The 14,920-nt window shown below is 39.4% G+C and overlaps 1 protein-coding gene across 3 annotated transcripts in view; it reads left to right on the top strand.

Annotated features, from left to right (window-relative positions):
• The first annotated feature begins 427 nt into the window (after window positions 1–427).
• The window catches only part of arid4b (AT-rich interaction domain 4B), a 50,876-nt gene continuing 36,383 nt past the window's right edge, over window positions 428–14,920 (top strand). For all 3 annotated transcript variants that reach the window (XM_042501782.1, XM_042501781.1, XM_042501780.1), the window contains exons 1-2: window positions 428–578; window positions 2,702–2,750. In XM_042501782.1, the coding sequence (XP_042357716.1) occupies window positions 2,745–2,750 (6 nt within the window). In that variant the 5' untranslated portion in view covers window positions 428–578; window positions 2,702–2,744. The remainder of the gene's footprint in view (window positions 579–2,701; window positions 2,751–14,920) is intronic.

The following is a 14,920-nucleotide window of genomic DNA, read 5'->3' as shown; positions in this document are numbered from 1 at the left end:
AATGTAACATGGGTGCCTCGCGCATTGTGTGTTGCAGTTACATTTCTACATTGCCCGGTGAAAGCTTCCGGCGTGTGAAGAAATGAGAATAACATACATACGCTAATATCGGGATAGTCTGTGGTGCATATCGAACACACTCGCGCTGTAAAATTGGGAGTTGTAGTTCTTAGCAGATTTTTTTCCATCCCTGTATTGTGAGAACAACCCAGTAGGATTACCTCGTATACTTCACCATGGATATTTTTCTCCCTGATCAGCCAATTGTGTGCTACTAAGGCGGGTCCCTTCGCTGTGCCATCCAATGGGCTAGCGTATTTTTGAGGGAGGCGGGACTAATATGCTTGTCAATCATTCTCAGAAGGCGGGGCGAGGGATCACAGAAAGAGCTAGGCTAGAGGAGCTACTCAACAAACAGCAGCGCTCTGCGAAAACGACTTTTACCCATCCGCATCCAACATCAACCAGGGGCCAACGGACGACGTTAAAACCTGTCAGATTTCTCACATAAATGTTCCTATGGATTACTAATACACTTTCGTCGAAAAACAGAGGTGTTTCTCAACTTGACAGCATAGGTAAGCCTGCTTTTGTTCCGCAAAGCCATCGCTATTTTGAACATATTCACTAGCTCGCTTCCCTGCTGCTACCAAGCCAACCTTGACGCTAGCTAACTTGTTAACTAATGATGTGTTTAGGGGGGATTTTAGGGAATGAATGAATTAAGCGATCGGACAGCAAACGGCCAAGATTCGAGAAAAAAAAAACTTGGTTAGCTCGATAACAAAGTTATGCTGTAGCCAGCCAAATTAAGCTGATGAGCACAGTGAAAGGTTATGCTACGTTACTCCGGGGTTGAATAGTTTCGAGGCTGCTGGACAAGCACCCGAGTGTTGTGTTGTTGAGCGGAGGAATCCTCCGAGAGGTTGTCGTCGAGCAGCGCCTGTCATGGTGTTCCCTAATAGCCATCAAAAGTGATATTAAATGAAATTCATCGGCGTACCGTGAAAGCTTGACATCGCTGCAGGATGTGATTTGTCGAGTCGCGGTTAAACGGTGTACTTTAACAGGTAAAATGCATAGTCAGGCTTTTCTTTTGTGCCGCCAGTCTCATTAGCTTCTCGCGATTGACTTGTCCAGTGTAGGCTGGTCCAGATATATTGTATCAACCAACTCGTTTGATCAGTTATGTGACCAGATGCGATGTGGACTATTTTCCCTCTGCCAGAGAGGACTTATTCTCAATGCTGTGTGTGCGTGACCAGTATTCTGCACATTTCCGTAACTGGCAACATCACTGCTGACAAACTGTCTGGGCAGGAGAGGTTTAAATGGGCTTTAGTTAACCAGGTTTTAGGACGAGGGGAGGCTCGAGACTGTGTATTATTTTCGGTGATGGTCAATCACTCACTCGCAGCGGCTGGTCTAGCAGATTGTCTGGGGCGGATGACATTGTATCCTCCGCGATCATTCACCGCGACCGAGAGCCACAAATGAGGGCTGCGACCTTGGCTCCTGTTATAACAATAAAATGTTGTAGGTATTAATGCGGTGTCGCTGCGTTACAAGTCTTCCTCGAGCTTGACCTTGTTGCGAACCGTTTCGTCGACTTGTTTCTTTGTCAGAGGCAACCTCACTCAACAGTGAACAGTCAGCGAAAAGCCAGACCAGTCGATAAAGAGAACATTTTGTGAAGAAAGAAAGTGACTTTTAATAGGGCTGCACGGCTCACGCTCACTTTGTTTAACTTAACGCCGCTGTTAGGACACAGCTTTTAATGTGACATTTCTATCAAGGTTTGGTGCCTGCCCGTGAGCAGTGTTATTATTGCTCTATTTTTGCTGTCGAGTGTACTCTCCGCAGAGAGCAGCAGCGCACCGAGACAAGGGAGAGAAGCGAAAATGAAAAAGAAACGGTCTCGGGGAGGTTTTTCTGTTAAAAGCAAGAGCTTCGTCTCCGACAGAGAAATGGCTCCGACAGGAGCAGGTGAATGGCGACCACCGTCCCCGCAATTTCCACTGTTTGTGCGCTGAAGTGTTCTCCTTTTTAGCCGACTGTCAGCTACAGAAATGGCGTCATCCTCTGCTGTAGTGTTGGTAGAGTCAGTGCAGTGCAGACACCACGCTGCCGTACTCAAAGAACCGAGCACCGAGCGGCGTTTGCTGTATCACTTTATCCTAAACTACTTCATAAACCGTGCATTTGTGCAGACGGAAAGGAACCCGGCGACTAGTTACTAGTTGTGTTTGCTCGCCCTTCGTTGCCACAAGCCAAGTCTGGCTGCTGACTGGCTGACTACGGCACACTAGGCATTACATAAACGGCTTTAAGGGCTCTGCGAATGAGAGTGATCAGCCTGCCACGGTTTACTTTGCAACACAGATATTTTTGGGAATGTGGCTCGAAAGCCCGAGCGCACATACCATTAGCCTAAGTCAGGATTATTTAAGCAAACGATCTTTAAACTTCTTCTTAAATCAATTACTGAATTCAGAGCGAAAACAGCAATCCCTAAAATGAGATTTAGTGTGCAGATGATGTGTTTTTCTAAGCAATGTAAAGTCTGCCGCCCAGCTTTTTTCATGGCATCCAGCAGTGTAGCAGAAGTGATGTCATCATAACATAACCCTGTCTTGTTGTGGCAGAATGAAGTTGGCACTGTCTGTAATGTGTAACAGCTTCTTCAACCTCTGTTTTCCAGCCTCAGATTCGTTACACTGGTCACCTAGAGGACTCATAGAGAGATGAAGGTATGTTCATTCATTTTCTTTGCATGTGTGTAATGCCACTGGGAACTCAATTAGAGCACTGCTTCTGCATTTCCAGCCTTAGCTCAATTTCATTTAACTCCCGTATAAACACGCCATATGCAGGCAAATCAAACACTGAATGTTAAATGTAATATCAATATTTTATATGCATGGCCTCAGCCTTTTATTCTCATGAATAAGGCCAGTGTGAACTTTTACTAAATGTCACTTTTGGTCTTGTTCAAACACAGTGAGGCAAGTGTCTTGGATACATGCCAAAGTAATACATTTGTTTTATAAGCATGATATTGGGTTTCCAGTGGCTCCAGCTGTATTTGCAAACACAAATTTGAAATTGTAATTTTGATGTTATGCTTTGTTCTGCAATGTTTGTGAATTACATGCTGAGATAGGGTGTGGTAGTGATATATTTGAATTTGATTTTAAAGGCTGAGTCTCTGGAAAAAAAAATCAAGCTAAATGTATAATGTGTAATAATATATAAATGTAGGAATAACTAAGCTGTGAAATTCTTAAAATATTCCAAAGCCATGGCATTGTTTTCTCCAGCCCTATTCAATTTGGAAAAGTCCCAGCTGTCATTGTTTGGGAAATAGGCTGTGATGCAAGCTATTTAATCTTTTCTTATAGTTTCAGTGGATCATAGTTGTGGCTGCTGTTATGACTGCAGGCTGTTTTGTCTTAACTTGTCATTTGTTGGCATGTGAGCCATATGTAGAGTCATAACCCGCAGGGCTGTTTTACTTTTAAAATAAAATGTATGCCATGCATAGTCAAGGGCGGCTGCACTATGGCAACCAGCTGTGCAATACATAGGGATGTGCAATATATGTTTATGTATTTATTGACTTCAGTTGTTGTCTCATTGTTCTGTTTTAACAGTGTTTACATTATGTTTATTGTTTTCTGTGCTGTACCACAAATTACCTCTTTCCAGATAGTAAACTCTTAAAAGTGTAAGAAACTTTGACAAGTCTGTATTTGTAGTTTATGTTTTCTTGGCACACAGGAGGATCATGGGCAAAGAATAAAGCAGAAAAGACAATGTGAGCACTTTGTGATTAGAGAGTAAGTGCTGGGCAAATTAAAAGGTCTAGTAATGATTTGTAGTCTGTCTCTTTGGTTCTAATGATGTTCTGCTTATTGTGGTTAATCAAACTATACCACCACCCCGTACTAGCAGACAAAAGTGGTATTCAATTAAAATTCTTTCAAAAGCACCATGGGATGTGAACATGGCTGCCAATACATTCTTTTGTTGCATTATACATTAAATTTAGATATAACTCTATTGGAGAAACGTGGAAAACAGTTTTGATCTGGTGCCTTTTCTCTACTTCACAACCATTTCTATTGTCTGCATTCATACTCGTCCTAGTAGTGCTGACTTGAACTGCATGATGATTTGTGGTTATGTAATAAATTGTTTGTGTCACAGGAAGACAACGGAGTTGTGATTGTCATGACCAGGAATGCATTCCAGTGAAGAGAGAGCATCCAGGCACAGATTATATAGAAACCAGTGGGCTTAGCAGAGCCTCACTCACCCTTTAGGCTAACTTTGCTGCTTTATCTCCTACAAGCCACTTAATTTAAGTTAGAATGTGAAAAAAATCATTAAACTGTTGCTGTTAGTGCCCATGACCATTCTGCAGTTATTATTCTCTCCAGCTGGATAGCACTAGGCTGTTATTAGATGATTATTATGCTCAGACTACGCGCTTATTTTCCTCACTGCTGACAGGAGCGATGTCTTCACATTGACATTTCTGGTTTAATGTTGTCGCATTTGTTGTTTTCATAGTGCTCTGAGTCATCTGGATGGCTCTATTGATGCTTGCTTACTTCTTTTACTGCTCTGTATATTAGCAGCATCTGCTCAGTGCCTAAACTGTAAATTGCTCTGTAACTATGACAACTTTTCATTATGTTCACTTTGCATTTTGTGTCACTCTGGCTTATGGTCCACAGCCTATCTCAATCAATTGCACACACTGCTTAAAAATGTGTGCCGCTCAATGACACACTTTAAAAGATCAGACATCCTTAAAGTGGACTAATGTGTTGGATAATTGTTTGAAATCTTAATTATCTTATTATTATTATTATTATTATTATTATTATTATTATTATTATTATTATTATTATTATTCCAAAATAATTGTTTGAGTTCTTAATAAACTTAATCTGCAATATCAAATAAATACTTTTGCTTTAACGGGAATAAAGCTAGTTCTTGCTCAAGCACAAGTAATCTGGTACTCAGTACTTTGCACTTTGTCCATGACCCTTGTAACACAGACAAGATTTAATAAAAATGTTGGCAACATCAATTGCAGCAGTCCAAGCCCATACTAAATATTTTACCATGTCATATTTAAGCTCTGTCTGAAATGTCTGTGTCATCCATCCACTCCATCAGTTATCTATTAATAACATAATAGAGTCTACATGCATGTAACAGTTAGCTTAGACATCTAAAACTTATCTGCCTGTCTGTGCAGTATAAAGATACAAATACTTTTGAAATTGGTGCTACATGACCAGAGAAAACAGAGAAAAAAGACCGTCATGTTTGCTTTTGCTCAAGAGGTTGAAAACCTACAACTACCAGAATGCACAGCACTGCAGTGGACCAATAAATGCTCCTGCTGGTAGATGACATAATGTGAACTCAACTGTCTGACACATGGTGACCAGCTGGTAATAAACAATCTGGTACAAGCTAAAACACTTTTCTAAAAAAAAAAAAACACCATTTGAGGCAAGAAATATGCACCGCAGTAACAGAATCTTGGTTTATATTTGATCAGTATTGGGTGTTTGTCTCTTGATCCACTTCTATACTATTTGTGTCTGTAGTGGCGGGTAATACAAAATGTGGATGTGCAGCCTGAAGTTAGCGCAACAGCCTGAGAGCAAGCAGAGTTTTGCAGGGAGAGTAACAGGGAGATCTAGGTGCTTTTGCTATGAAACAAACCTGGTTGAAAATTGGAAAAATATCCCTTTAATCGCAACAACCAAATTGTTTATTTACCGCATATATGTATATGGCTGTCTACTAGAGTGCTTGAGTGAAAGGGCCACTCTACCTTTTTTTTTGACAGAAAGTTTAGTGTTATGGTCACGAGGAGAACTACTCAGTCTGTAAAAACAGTTGTGTAATGTCCTCTGTGGCTCTGGGGGAAAAATAATCCTCATTATGTCATCAGCTTGCTCTTCTTGAGATATAAAACATAACACAAAGTGTGCGTTCCAAATTAGATGGGTGTTGTCTGCAAGAAGTGGGCATTTTGGAGGCATGGGACATCTGCTGAAAGCTATTGAGTTGCATTATAAGAAATGTTGGATTCAGCCTTAATGACTGTATGTCATGTCATATCTGCCTCCTAAATGCATCTCTTCTGAGCCTCCTAACTTTATGGAAGCACAGTACAAAATTGCTGGATTTTCTCTGTTGTGTCAAAGCAGTAACTGTTCAGACAGCTTTTGATCAAAGCTGTTTGTAAGAAATATGCTGTGTTGTGGGAGTGAAATGTGTTCAGTCAAGTTATTACTGCATTCAGAGGAGTTAACAGCATGTGGTGCTGTGGTGATGTAGTGCATACTTAAGCATTCGGAGAGAGACCCCACCAGGTCAGGTGCAGCAGGCTGCATGTAGTTGGTGTCCCCGCCTGAGGAACTTAAGTTACTGAACTTAAGTTAAATAACTTAAGTTCAGTAAACTGTTGATATGATCTGATTTGTAAGTATTTAAGCGTAATAATATGATTGTAGGGTTGTAAAATTATTTCTTGTTGAGGACTCACATCTGAACTGTATGTATTGCATAGGTGATTAGGCTACATTGCAAATAAAAGACTGCTACAAATCATGCAGAGGGCATATGCAAAATCTGCATTTTGGAGTTTTCCAAAATATAATTCCACTTGTTGGTAACTTGTCAGGTAAAGGATTTGTGTTGAGATTACAGGCATCTGTGATTTACTAGCAGAATTTAATTGAATTTTTTTTAAAGTTCTGTGCTTGGTTTGAATTATTTGTGATGCTGCAGGAGGAGGGAATTTGTTGGATAGAGCTAATATTCGAAAAAAAAAGTGCAAAAACAAAAGGTATCGAGATTGTTATTTTTTTCCAGTATAAAGCTGCCATGGCATTGCCAAGGCAACTCCTACTGAAGCACCAGTCACTGGAATTGTGGTGACTCTGGTTTGGACAAAGAGGTGATTCACAGCCGGATTATTGTACGTGTGAGCCAGGCCGGGAGGGAGCTTAATTCTTTCCTGCATGCCTCTTGCATGTTCCTTTGTTTGGCCTACAAGCCTATTCATTATAGCACAATATAATGGGTCACAAACTATTGTTTATAATATTTCAGTAACACTGATTAGTGCCTGAATTGTATATTTAAAAAGGTGCAGCTTTGTATGCTTATGCAGACATCAATACATTGTATTTCTCAGAATGAGTGTAATTGAAATCTAGTCCACTAGATTTGATTTAGACATTTAACTGCTATGTCATCCTGTTTCCACCACCCTAACCTGCTACAACAGCTGAATATAAACCACTTCATGTTCCTAACATCATCTTGTGCAACTGAAACTCTGCTCTAAATTACACATGGTAATTAAATTGGATCTCCAATTCCTTAAAAGGAGATTCACTAGAAACATTTTAATGATGTATTCATACAAACTGTTACTGTTTTGGTGTATGAGTGATGATGGGAAATGGGCAGAAAATGTTAGCAGCAAAGTGTAGATAGTTGAAATATATATATATAATCTGAGCGGAGTACTAGTTGACATCCCCACAACATTTCCAAAAGGCTTGTATTGAAAATAAGAGTCCACCAAACAGTTTCAGTCTAGCAAAATGTAACCAGTAACTACAGAAAAAGGAAGTGTAAGGATTGGACCAGTCTCAGAAAACTCCGGGAATGATGGGAGCCAAGAGGATGGATGGCCATAGAGAACAGAAACACAGCACTTAAATATAAATATTGTTTGCATATATTGAATGCTATTCACAGATTCACTTGGAAAATAACAAACAAAAAAATACATAAATAAATAAACTATGCGTGCACATAACAGAATGTGTATATATATATATATATATATATATACATATATAGACCTGGTTATATGGTTAAATGTTTCTGTAAGAATCACAGTTCTTGATCCAACTCAAAGGGAGGTATGTATGTTCTCTTTCCTCTGAGCTGCATATGTGTGTACAGTTCAATCCTACGTTGCTTGATATAGGTGTCCAATTTTACTCATATCCAAACTAAAGGACTAGTTTGGAGAGCTATTTTTTGTAGTAAATACTCTAATGCAGTTGAGGTGCATAATATAAAACACAAACAGCTTACATTTTGTAATTTCAACTTCATTCACATTTAAAATATTCATATTAGGTAGTAAACAAAAATACACATGCTAATGGTAAAATTCACTAGCAAAGTACATCTTAACCAGCAGCCTGGTTAACCTGCAGCAATTAACTGAGAGTACATAAAAATGTGCATGAAAACAAAATAAATAGCAGTATTCTTTATACACAACAAAACAGTACATACCGCTCATTGGCAGTGTGTTTTTACATCTCTGTATTAAATGTCAAGCTTTCCAGTCGCCAACAGCTCTGGCATGATCAACTGTGATTTTAGTCAGCACTACTTTAGCAGTGAAGCTAGCAGACATTAGATGCTAAGGTTCTTAGCTCATGTAAACGGAGTTTAACATAGAAAAAAATTAGCATTGCAGCTAGCAGTTGATCCAACTCACCTGTGAGCAAATTCGCTTTGGACAAGGCGTCAGGTCTCGTGCATGCGCTGCGACAGGCGGCTTACTCTCTTTTTTTATCCACACTGTGCTTTGTAATTCATAAATAAAACACAAATTATTACATGGAAACACAACATTGACTTTAACAAAATTTCTATTGTTTTTTGGCTTTATTTCTTTCCACTTTAATGACCAGGTTTTTCTCTCTGATTCAACCAAGACTGATTCTCTGCCCTTTCCCCTCAGCAACGTAATCTAACCTGATATGTGGGGGGCGGGATAAACAATCTCATTGGACAAAGAGAACGATACCAGATAACAATTAGTTGCTCATCAAAATCAGTGTTTTTTATCTATTACACTTTAAGTATTTAATCAAATATTATCATTACTATGGTTAAATTATGAAGGCTTCATTTATTGATCTATTAACTTTTTAATCCCCTTTTCTACTTTGGGGTAAAAAAACATCCCACACTTCACAGCAAAAGGGATATTTATGCAACAGGTCCGGTGGAGATTTTCTGGAAATGATGATCTTAGCAATTATTGGCCGAAATAATCTATGCTAGTTGTCTATGATAGTGGAGAAAACCGGGAAGACTCCTCCACTAATACACTCCCAAAACACAGGACTTATTACAATATTGTTTTTAGTGGGTGACAATGCAAAAAGGTAGATAAAGGTTTAGAAAAGTTGAACTTTGACTTGTGAATGTGTACCATATCTAAATCAGAAACACAGTTTTGAATCTGACATTTACATTGGCTTTAATGGCAGTGATTGAGAGGCATGAGGAGTATTTGTGGAGAGTGGTGCAAGTGTGTTTCAGTGCATTATTAGCAATGGGTATTTACTTGGGACAGCCTCTTGGAAATAGCCTGTGGTCTGTTGAGCAAATGACCAGGGATTCCTTGAGCCTCTCCCTGATGGCTGATATAAAATGAGGCTGTACACCAAAGTGAATTACAATCCACAGTTTTTTCTGAAGCTTTTACCTTCTGAGTGTCTTTTTACTGAGTTGTAGAATGAAAATGCTATAGTCACTAAGGCTCTCCAAGAAATGCACTATAAGCAGCAGCAGCAGCTTATTTTCAACTAGCGCTCTGTGGAGTTGGCTGTTAAATTTTTCATGACCTAAGAGTCTTTATTGAGCAGAAACTGATCTCATTCTGCTGTTGTCGGTGTCACCTCAGTATATTTTGTTTTGAATTATTTCAAAACTGTGACTTCATCTAGCAGCGTTGCCTGTTTAGTTTTTTGGACTGCAAAGACAAAAATGTAAATTAACATTTTGAAACATCCTGTTGTAAACGTGTTTGAGGACGTGATTCGTTGTCTCGTGCCGTTTCCCATTCAGGAGCTCAAACATGCAAGGTTGGATGGTTGCATTTACTGATGGGTTTTAACAGTATACAGTAGGCTACAATCTGTTACTGGTTGGCTAAAAAATAAATGTGTGGGGAATCCTTTAACTGTTTTGGGAGTATTTCAAATGTATATCTATGTATTTGTTTGTAACATTACATTTTACAGAGTTTGGAAAGCTATGTGAAAGTCAAGCCTGATGTTGCCTTACACCTAAAAGAATGATCCCAGTCACTCTGATAGCTTGTTAATGAACGCTGGTACTGGTTAGGTTCCTGGTGTCAGCTCATACCTAAATCCCAGGTATCAGGACTGTAAAAAATTGAATGGGCACATCCCCACTTTAACTACTGAGTAAGCTTTGAATCAGTAATCAGTGAGGTGCAAGTACTCTTTTTAAACTGCCTGTGTGTTCAACAGCCAGGACAGAAGTACTCTGCGGCCAACAACACTGGTGAACCATCAGCTCTGGGATTTGTTTGAGATTTGTCCTTTGTGGAGGGGAAAAAAGAATTTATGGCATGAGTAAATTTAAGCTGTTATCTAATGTGGTATCTGTGCATGACTTACTGATATCCAAGTAGATCATCCTTCAGTCGCGCTGCAGCTTTTCAAACAATTTAGGTTTGTTTCTTTCCCTGCCAGCCGCAGGTGCGTTTTGGCACCTCACTCCAAGTCACATTTGTGTGTGTTTAATCAAGCACGTGTGCCTGGAGAGTGTTTTCCACATCAGTGGCACTAGGTGAATAGCCACAGAGCGGGTTTTGATTGTGCCACTGTTTTCACCATTACATTTACTTTTGCATGCAGAAGCTGAAGTAGTTGCTTGAGGCTTATGGTTTTTTTGTGGCAGAATCGTACATGAGAGCAGCTCTCAGTGAGGTGCGTGGCGTTTTGGTGAGAGACCGTTACACCTCCCAGAGGCACACAGGAATTCTGCCTCTGAGCGGGGTGGATGTTGTCTGTCGTCTTGTACTGTCAGGAGTTATGAAAAAAGGATTCACTGTTTTTCTGCAGACAGCTGTAGGCTAAATGGCAATCTAATCCAAGGAATAGAATTTGTTTCTTTCATACTTTTAGTGTAACGAAGGGAACATGTGCAAACGACAAACTGCTCTCTATTTATGTTTTCATGTGAGCATGACAAATGTAAATCTGGCCTCGGTAGTGTGTTATCACCCCTGCCTTGTTAAGTTGGGGAGGTTTGGCAGCCACAGCTGTCAACATAACCCAAGCTGCCCTCTCTGACTCAGGACTATGACTCCTCCCCAGAGGAGGAAAGGCAGCATGGGAAGCAAAAGGAGGCAAGTATTCGTATGAAAGAGGAGGATCAGCGGTGTATACAGTAGCATACCAGCTCTGTGTTGAGAGAGTTGGTTAGCCCGTGGAAACGGCGTCTGCGTCATGTAAGCCCGGTGTTGGCTAGGGCAGCTGGTGCTGAGGCCAGACTGCACTAAAGACTAATGAGGTGTTTATCTGAGAGGTGGGAAGGCTGAAGTGCACTGGACTCTGCCCCTGAATCCCATCTGTCAGAATCCAAGAGGCACCGGAGAAGAGCAGAGCTGTCCTGGTTTGACTGAGACTTAACACAGAAGATACAATTTGTCCGTCTGTTAACAAACTAAGGTTGTCAATACCACGTGTTTAAAAATTTTATGATCTCTGTTAATTATACATACCATTGCATCAAAGTACTGAAGCTACGAAAAGGAAAAAATAGACCCACAATCAGAATTGCAACCTAAGGCTGCAGAGATGAAAATTAACTGGTCCTCAACCTGTGGCTGTTGTCTCAAGCAACGAACCCAACACGTAACTAGAGACACAAGCAGGGAGCACTAAACGAGTGCATGTCAGAGCAGCTAAATGACCTGTCACTGACTACGTTTACACGACAAAATATTAGACATTTGTCCTACTAAGCTGTTGAAAATGAATTTCACACTCATACTCCTGTTTACATGCATTTATGCATACTCTGATTAATGTTCCCCAACATGTCCTTTATCACATCAAAATTCATTTCATTCTGTCAACCACCTTTTTGGAAAGGTCAGCATCCCAATATTAGCCCTTATCAAAAAATCTGTTGATATCAAAGTCTGTTCTAATTTTTGAAAGGAAGTGTGTTTTTCCTTTCAACCAGAAATGTTGACTTTTCTATTGAGCATGCATCTCTACTCCAGCCTTCATACTGCTGACTGATACATTTGTGTACAAAGCAGAGATCGCATGTCACACACTGCAGTAGAAACTCCAACTGAGACGCATATTCCAAATGTGCTTTATACATGTCCAAAGTATCCTGCTAAAACCCAAATAAGACAGGCATATCCCACATTGGAAAATGCTTCATTTGGAAAAAGGCCTAATAACATCCAAATCCAAAATCTAAATGGTATATGTTGTTTACACGAACCATATCAAATTCAGAATATTGTTGTAATTTAAAATAAAATGGGAATATTAGTGTTATTCTGTGACTTTTTTTGTACCTTCACCATGTGCGGGTTATTGATTTTTTAAAAATCAAAACAAATTAAGCTGTTTTGTGTGGAGGACCTTTTTACTTGTTGTTGTGGTATTGAAAGAGGTATCAAGTATCATTTTTTAAATATTGTATCAATGTTCATAATTCTAATATTTGTGGCACCATTATAACAAACGCTTTTCTGTTTTGTTTTGTTTTTTTTGTATTTGCAGCCAGTTTGAGTGTTGTGTGTTTGATTTATTATAATAGTTCTTTTCCACGTTACATCTCAAAATTATTTGTCTATTTGTTGTGCTTTTGTATCTTACACAAAGGGCCGCATCAGTAGGAGTTTCGTGTCTCCTCGTAGTACAAGATTTTTTTTTAAAAGTGAAACACTACTTTTAAATAGACAATTATTTTTAACAAAGCTGGGATGGATTGTTGCAGTTGGCAAGCAACCATGCTTATCCTTAGTATGCAGAACTGTATCCACTTCTGCCCTTTTGATATCAATCTGAGCATCATATTTGCAAGCCAGCCAAACTGTGGTTGCTCTGCATGATAACTTGGCTGAGAGTTAAATGTAACACCTGTTTGATTAATGGGAAGTGTGTCTATCCAGAGATTATCTTCACCTCTGTTGGTGTCTCATAAATCAGATTATTTTTGGGTGTTGTGGTTTGAGTGTGTGGCCCTACATTGCTACATGTTTTAGTTGTCTGTCAGTTAAGATAATGTAGAATTTAGCCTCAGGTAACAAATAAATTAAAGAGGGATATGAAACCCTTATGTGCATTTGGATAATTGGATGGTGGATATTTTTAACCATATTTCTGTTTCACCTGTTATTCTCTTATCAGAAGGGCATCATTTTGCTCATGCATATTCAGTTTCACTTAGCATTGTTAACAGTTCGGCGATGACACAGATTAGGGGTGTACTGATCATGTGTATGTGACCCTGATACCGATCTGAGTCACTTAATACTGAATATCTGCCAATCCTGATTGAATTCTTAAATTTTCTAAAATAATACAGCCTTGCCTTATGTAGAGCTACATAAATAAATGCATTTATTGTCCTTAATGTTTCAGTCTCCATGCAGAGATGAGTGTCTTTGTGTAATGCTTGTAGTGGGGAGGTATGAGCAGCGTTTAGATTGCCTCTATCCCCAGCTTTAACAAAATCTACAAGTTCAAAAGCAGTATCCAATCAATGCGAGCACTTAAAAGGCGGTGGTGCACCTGCAAAACATTGCTGAAATAAAGGCAAAGCAGCTGTTTTTTCTTTGTTGTTTCCCAAAGCTGCTGTGCTCACTTCTGCTGATGTACTCGCTCAATGTGGAGCTCCTCTGTAACACTGTTGGCTGCTGTTTTTTTTTTTTCATGCCACTCAAGGGTTTGCTCGCGTGCCACACGTTAGGAACACGTTGGGAGTTCTTACACGAAAGCAGCACTGCTGGTCTTTTTTTTTTTTACTGCTGGTGTACCCAGAAAGCCCAGAGGGTTTACAATAGACAAAGGATCAGGCTTTATACAGAGTTTTTGTTAAAAAATTACAAAATACTTGATAGGTGCAGATCAGTTTGGGAAAAAATGTTTACCTGCACATAGTTAAAACATGTCACTAGTCTCAAATTCACAGATGTGGCCATTTACACTTTCAGTCCTAAAAGTGGTTCAGTCATGACAAAAGCATGAGCCACGGAGGCTTGCAGCGCCTGGTGTCAGTGAGTAGTTCCTACATCGCCGGTGTACTTTTTAGTTTGTAATTTCAGTTTCAGTTTCTTTGTCATTTCAGTCTCACCTTGCAGTGTAGTAATGCAGGATAAAAACAGCAGCAAGAATGTAGTGCAGATAAAAACAGCAAGTGTTTACATAAAATGCAAACATAAATAGGTGACACAAGAAACCATAGCAATTAACAGCTGTTATGAACTTAAAAATAGGTAAGATGTAGGTCTTTTATTTTTATCTCAAAGTGTGGTTATAAGGAAAGTAACTAAGTTGTTTGTTTTTTTTAGTCATTGGGGGGAAAAAAACAAATAACCCATTAGTATATTGTAATTTAATCGATCTGAGAGAACACAAGACTCTTTTTGCCCTTTCCTGAGAACTTTCTAACCCAGCTTTAATATGCATAACCTGTTTGGAGACATTGTTTCCTTTTTACAGAGTACTAAAAGAAAGGAACTGTCTTTTAGTAGTGGGTTTTGTAGCTAACTTGATGTTAATTTGTTAGGGAGCTTGCTCATTCCACTGGGCATTTGTAAACTTAATTCATCCATTTAGAAAATAAGATGTGTTTTGTGCTACATGCTGCTTTACAAAAAGGTGCATCAGTAGTTTTGCACATCAGAGGAGGAGCTGATGTTTTCCTCAAGTAACACACAGAAGTATTTGCCAAGTGCTCATACTGTATAACATGCTGCTGTTGGTCTTGATGCCTCCTGACAGCCGGATGTGTGCTGCACTTAAGGTCTTCTTCCACGAAGATGTCCATATATATATAT

This window comes from Plectropomus leopardus, chromosome 15, assembly GCF_008729295.1.
Source record: "Plectropomus leopardus isolate mb chromosome 15, YSFRI_Pleo_2.0, whole genome shotgun sequence".
NCBI lineage: Eukaryota > Metazoa > Chordata > Actinopteri > Perciformes > Serranidae > Plectropomus > Plectropomus leopardus.
This window is presented reverse-complemented; position numbering and strand designations above follow the sequence as displayed.